Raw genomic sequence first — 6,575 nt, 5'->3', positions numbered from 1 at the left:
GGGGCTTCTGGTGTCCTGGCCCCACTGCTGGATCTCCTGATGGCCCCTGGTATTTTTGGCCACTGTGTGACACAGAGTGTTGGACTGGGTGGGCCATTGGCCTGATCCAACATTGGCTCCTCTTTTGTTAAGAGCAGAGGTCCATCAGTGGCTATTATCCATAAGGTATAGATAGGAACTCTCGGTCTGGGGCAAGGGATGCTCTGTCTTCTTGTTGCTTGGGTGGGGGTCAACAGTGGGAGGGCTTCTAGTGTCCTGGCCCTACTGTTGGACCTCCTGAGGGCCCCTGGTATTTCTGGCCACTGTTGGGGGGGGGCAACAGTATTGGACCAGATGAGCCATTGGCCTGATCCAACATTGGTTTCTCTTATTTTCTTACATCTGGGGCAAGTGAAAAAAAGAGCAGTTTCTGTCAGAGCTCTCTCAACCCCACCTACTTCACAGGGCGTCTGTTGTGGGGATGGGAAGGGAAAGGAGTTCGTAAGCTGCTCAAAGACTTCAGGTGAAGGACGAGGTATAACTCCAATCTCCTCTTCTTCTAAAAGCAATTGATTTATTGGGGTATGTACAAAAGCCCAAATGAATGTGCTTAATGTGTTGCCGAAGGCTTTCACGGCCAGAGTTTGTTAGTTACTGCAGATTTTCCGGACTGTCTGGCCGTGGTCTTGGCATTGTAGGACCTGACGTTTCGCCAGTAGCTGTGACTGGCATCCTCAGAGGTATAACACAGAAAGATTGAGTCCTCTCTGTGTCAACGTTTAATCATATGCAAGACTAGCTTTAATCATGTGCAATGCGTTTAATCATATGTAAGACTAGGTTTTTTCCAAGGGATACTGTAAAAGGGGGAGTACCTTACATTTCCATACATATCGGTTGCTTGCGGGCTGGGTAAGAGCTGTGGATGGGCCACTCCTGGCCCCTGGGCCTTTATGTTTGACACCCCTGGTTTAATGCGTCCTGTTAATGCTTTCGCTTTGTTTCAGTTCTGGTTGGTTCTACAACCCAAATCCTGTTGCATTGTTGAGTGAATGCCCCATCCTGTTGATCGTCTTGACTCACTCTTGTGTCATCCACCGAGAGATATAAAATTTCCGGAAATTTTGAAAATTTGAAAAAAATTGAAAAAAACAGAAATTTTTGGAAAAATTGAAAAAAATGCTACATTAACTCTTCTTTTCCCCCCCAAATTAAAAGTCATTCTGCTACTTTAGGAACATAAAATATGACTATGGACATTTTTACTTGGCATGAAATTATCACAACTAGCCTATTAAAGATATAGTGTATCCAAACAATTATTACAAACAAAATACCCACCCACATGCAAAAACAAAACAAACCTTTTTCTTTTCTTGTGACAACAGCACCTCCTAAAGGAAGAAATGCATCTTGTTCTTGCATTGGAGAGTTCAGTTTGTAACCTAGGACTTGCTTGTCCTCAGTGCACAGAAATTAGATCAATCTGATACCAAACATATTTTTTAGAAATTATTTGAACAATATTTGAACACCTTGTCTTTAAGTATTTTATTCATCATGTTAAAATAACGCGTTCCATAATCAATTTTTTCTTCTTTTCTTTTCCTTCTGAATTTTTCTGTTTTTTTTCTGGGCCTTCACACCTCTACGTCCACCTCAGTGCAAGTGAGAATATAAATAATGCAAATAGGAATATAAATAATGCAAATAGTTGAAACTTCTGCGGGCGTGAGAGTGAACTGGTCACGCCGGGTGAGATCAGGCTAGGGCGTTTGAGAATCCGCCGCGTCTCTGAATGGGGGTTTGCCCCCCCAGCTGTTGATTGCCCCCCCCACACAATGTCCTCTCTTCTGTTTTGTCTCCTAGGCAGGCCCCATTCCAGCCCACATCACCGAGCGCCTGGCGTGTTACGAAAAGCTAAAAGCGGCCGCAGAGGGAAAACTTGCCCAGAGAGCCTCCGAAGAGAGCAGACGGATCCAGATTTCCCTGCCAGATGGAAAAGCGGTGGAGGGGGAGGCCTGGAAAACCACGCCGTATCAGGTTGCTCTGCGGATGAGGTGACTTCAGTGTCCTTCCTGCCACTGCTTTCTCTAGAGAGAAGAAGAAGGAGAAGAGATTGGATTTACACCCCATGGCCCTTCACTACCCAAAGGAGTCTCAAAGCGGCTTACAAACTTCTCTCCCTTCCCCTCCCCACAACAGACACCCGGTGAGCAGTGTTCCCTCTAAGCTGAGTGAGTGTGAGCTAGCTCACAGTTTTTTAACCTCCGGCTCACACAGTTTTGTCTCAGCTCAGGAAGGATGGCTCCAGAGCAAACTAATGTATGCAGTAGCCAATTTGCTTGCTCACAACTTCAATGGCTGTACCTCACAAAGTAGAATTTTTGCTCACAAGACTACACAGCTTAGAGGGAGCACTGCCGGTGAGGTAAGTGGTGCTGAGAGAGCTCAGACAGAAACGGCACTTTTTCAAGAACACCTCTTGACAGAACTTGCTTGCCAATGTTGGATCAGGCCAAAGGCCCATCCAGTCCAACACTCTGTATCGCACAGTGGCCAAAAATACCAGGTGCCATCAGGAGGTCTGGCAGTGGGGCCAGGACATTAGGAGCCCTCCCACTGTTCATCCCCCCCAAGCACCAAGAAGACAGAGCATCACTTGCCCCAGAGTCCCTATCTATACCGTGTGGCTAATAGCCACTGATGGACCTCTGCTCCATATGTTTATCTAATTCCCTTTTGAAGCCGTCCATGCTTGTAGCCGCCACCACTTCCTGTGGCAGTGAATTCCATGTGTGAATCACTCTTTGGGTGAAGAAGTACTTCCTCTTATCCGTTCTAACCCGACCGCTCAGCAATTTCATGGAGTGCCCACGAGATCTTGTATGGTGAGAAAGGGAGAAAAGTACCTCTTTCTCTACCTGCTCTATCCCATGCATCATCTTACGAACCTCAATCATGTCACCCCTCAGTCATCGTTTCTCCAAGCTAAAGAGCCCTAAGCGCTTTAACCTTTCCTCATAGGGCTCTCTTTCGGCTCTGCTCCTACAGAGAGCAGGGGGTTGGACTAGATGACCTGCAAGGTCCCTTCCAACTCTGACATTCTATGATTCTACAGAGGAAGAAGAAAATTTCAGCTTCAACAGGCCTACTAGGGGGGAGGGGTTACAGAGGATGGAGGGGTGTGTGAGAGGGCTGGATTTCTTACTATGGCGTCGCGATCCTCAACCAAATGCCTGGCGGAACATCTCTGCTTTACACGCCCTGTTCAAAGGTAATAATTCCCACAGGACACGGATGTTCTCCAGCAGAGAGTTCCACCAGGCAGGGGCCAGGACTGAAAAGGCCCGGGCCCTAGTTGAGGACCGCTGGGTCCCTTCTCGGGCCGGGGTCCACCAGGGGGTTGTTATTCCCTGAGCGGAATGCTCTTCCAAGGGCATACGGAGAGAGACGGTCCCAAAGGTACGTGGGTCCCTGACCGCCAAGGGCTGTAAAGGTCAGAACCAAAACTTTGAGCCCGAGCCAGTGCTCCACTAGGAGCCACTGTAGTTTGCACAGCACAGGTTGAATGTGCGCCAAGCCCTGCTGGGTCAGGCCAGTGAGGGCCCATCCAGTCCAGCCTCCTGTCTCACACAGGGGCCAGCCGGTTCCTCTAGAGGGCCAGCAACTGGGCAGAGAGGCCGAGGCCTTCCCCTGAGAAGAACGCCAGAAGAGCCCTGCTGGGTCAGACCAGGGAGGGTCCCTCTAGTCCAGCCTCCCGTCTCACACAGGGGCCAGCCAGTTCCTCTGGAAGACCAACAACAGGGCATGGAGGCTGAGGCCTTCCCCTGAGAAGAACCTCAGAAGAGCCCTGCTGGGTCAGACCAGTGAGGGTCCATCCAGTGCAACCTCCTGTCTCACACAGGGGCCAGCCAGTTCCCTTGGAGGGCCAACAACAGGGCAGAGAGGCCGAGGCCTTCCCCTGAGAAGAACCTCAGAAGAGCCCTGCTGGGTCAGACCAGTGAGGGTCCATCCAGTGCAGCCTCCTGTCTCACACAGTGGCCTCTATCAGTTCCTCTGGAAGACCAACAACAGGGCATGGAGGCCGAGGCCTTCCCCTGAGAAGAACATCAGAAGAGTCCTGCTGGGCCAGACCAGGGAGGGTCCATCTAGTCCAACCTCCCGTCTCACACAGGGGCCACCCAGTTCCTCTGCAGGGCCAGCAACAGGGCGTAGAGGCCGAGGCCTTCCCCTGAGAAGAACATCAGAAGAGCCCTGCTGGGTCAGACCAGTGAGGGTCCATCCAGTCCAGCATCCTGTCTCACACAGGGGCCAGCCAGTTCCCCTGGAGGATCAACAACAGGGCAGAGAGGCCGAGGCCTTCCCCTGCTGTTGCCTCCTGGCTGTGGGATTCAGAGGATTAGTGCCTCTGAATGTGGAGGTTCCATTCAGTCACCACGGCTAGTAGCCACTGATAGACCCCTCCTCCCTCTATCTGTCTAATCCCCTTTTAGAGCCGTCTGTGCCTGCCCAGCAGTGACCATAGCTTCTGGTGATAACCTCTGGGGATTGGTTCTGTTTATATCGGGCACCTTGAGTTTTTAAAATTTAGATTCCTCCTTTCCCTGGCAGGTACTTATCCTTGTTGTAAGTTACTGTGTTTGGTTTTGTGTTTGGCTTTAAATTCATGCAACCCTTAGCTCACCATTAGCTTGGGATAGTGGTGAAGTGCGCGGACTCTAATCTGGGAGAACCGGGTTTGATTCCCCCACTCCTCCACTCGCAGCTGCTGGATGACCTTGGTCAAGTCACAGTTCTGTCAGAGCTGTTCTCTCAGGAGCAGTCCTCGAGAGAGCTCTCTCAGCCCCACCTCCCTCACAGGGTGTCTGTTGTGGGGAAGGGAACGGAGTTTGTAAGCCGCTCTGAGACGCTAAGTGAAGGGCAGGGTATAAATCCAATCTCTTCTTCTTCATTGAGTGTGTCATAAATTCTTATAATATTTATTTATTTATTTATTGTATTTGTATCCCGCCCATCCCACGAGCAGGCTCAGGGCAGGTCAGATCATCTTCAACAATATGATAAGGTTTAAAAACACAATAATATCATGTATGTGGGGGGGAAAGTTTGGGGCTGGATCTCTTTCATTAGCGATGGTACCTTCCCTTGATGTCCGAGGCAGGGGAACGCTCCGCCCCGCGCCTGGGGGAAGCCACTGCTGTCCATGGAACAGATCTGCAGGAACCGGGATGTAGTGTGGCCGGAGACAGATGTTGGGTGAAAATGTCTTCTGCCCGCTTTCTGCCAAAGGAGTTTCTTCAGGGTTAGCAAAGCTGGACGTTGTAACTCTTTCCTGGTCTTCCAGCCGGGGTCTGGCCAAGGCCGCCGTCACCGCCCGCGTCAACGGGAGCCTCCATGACCTGGATCGCCCGCTGGAGGGGGACGCTGAGTTGGAATTTGTGGATTTTGCCTCCCGGGATGGGCAGACAGTGAGTATCCAGGGATTTCCGTGTGACTTACAGGATAGAGCACTGAGGTCAGGGTCGTAACATTGTTTGGCCCTCCCTGGTGTGAAAGAAGCCAGGCTGCACATCACCAGAGCCAGGGCCTTCTCAGTGGTGGCTCCATACTGGTGGAATGAGCTCCCAGAGGACATCAGGGCCCTGCGGGACCTCGTACAGTTCTGCAGGGCCTGTAAAACGGAGCTCTTCCACCAGGCTTTCAATTAAGAGCCGCCACTGACGAATGTGCCCTGGAACATCACCTGGCCTGAAATCTAGAACATCTCCTGGCCTGAGACTTCGCTGGATGCTACTTAGAGATGTGAAGGCCCGGAAAAAAAACAGAAATTTTTTTGGGGGGAACGGTTTATTTTCCGTTTTTTTTCCTGAAGCCTTTTTTGTTTTTTTCCTGAAAAATTGAGAAAAGAAAGAAAAGAAAAAAATTGATTATGGAACATTTTATTTTAACATGATGAATAAAATATTTTAAGACAAGGTGTTCAAATATTTTCCAAATAATTTCTAAAAAATATGTATGGTATCAGATTGATCTAATTTCTGCGCACTGAGGACAAGCAAGTCCTAGGTTACAAACTGAACTTTCCAATGCAAGAACAAGATGCATTTCTTCCTTTAGGAGGTGCTATTGTCACAAGAAAATAAAAAAGTTTCAGTTTTGTTTTGCATGTGGGTGGGTATTCTGTTTGTTTGCAGGGCTATTTTTGGGCAGGAACGCACAGGAACGGAGTTCCGGCTGGCTCCCAAGTTGGCCACGCCCAGCAGGAACTCATTAGCATAATAGGCCACACCTAACAGCAGAAACTCATTAGGATTGGCTACATTAGGGGAGTGTGGCCTAACATGCAAAGGAGTTCCTGCTACAAAAAAAGCCCTGGCTTTTGTCAACAAACAAGGTAAACAGAATAAGAAGCAAAAGGTGGGTGTGGCTGGATGACCACACTTCTGGTAACATGGGGGTGTGGCCTAATGTGCTAATGAGCTGTACTATCAGGGGTGTGGCCTAATACGCTAATGAGTTCCTGCTGTTGGGTATGGCCTATTATGCTAATGAGTTCCTGCTGGGCTTTTTCTACAAAAAAAGCCCTGATGTCG

The 6,575-nt window shown here is 49.5% G+C and overlaps 1 protein-coding gene across 1 annotated transcript in view; it reads left to right on the top strand.

Moving 5' to 3' along the window:
* The first annotated feature begins 1,683 nt into the window (after window positions 1-1,683).
* The window catches only part of TARS2 (threonyl-tRNA synthetase 2, mitochondrial (putative)), a 70,715-nt gene continuing 65,823 nt past the window's right edge, over window positions 1,684-6,575 (top strand). Inside the window, exons 1-3 of the mRNA XM_015410093.1 lie at window positions 1,684-1,734; window positions 1,849-2,039; window positions 5,327-5,450. Of these exons, the coding sequence (XP_015265579.1) occupies window positions 1,684-1,734; window positions 1,849-2,039; window positions 5,327-5,450 (366 nt within the window). The remainder of the gene's footprint in view (window positions 1,735-1,848; window positions 2,040-5,326; window positions 5,451-6,575) is intronic.

Source organism: Gekko japonicus, unplaced genomic scaffold, assembly GCF_001447785.1.
Source record: "Gekko japonicus isolate JY-2015 unplaced genomic scaffold, Gekko_japonicus_V1.1 scaffold424, whole genome shotgun sequence".
NCBI lineage: Eukaryota > Metazoa > Chordata > Lepidosauria > Squamata > Gekkonidae > Gekko > Gekko japonicus.
This window is presented reverse-complemented; position numbering and strand designations above follow the sequence as displayed.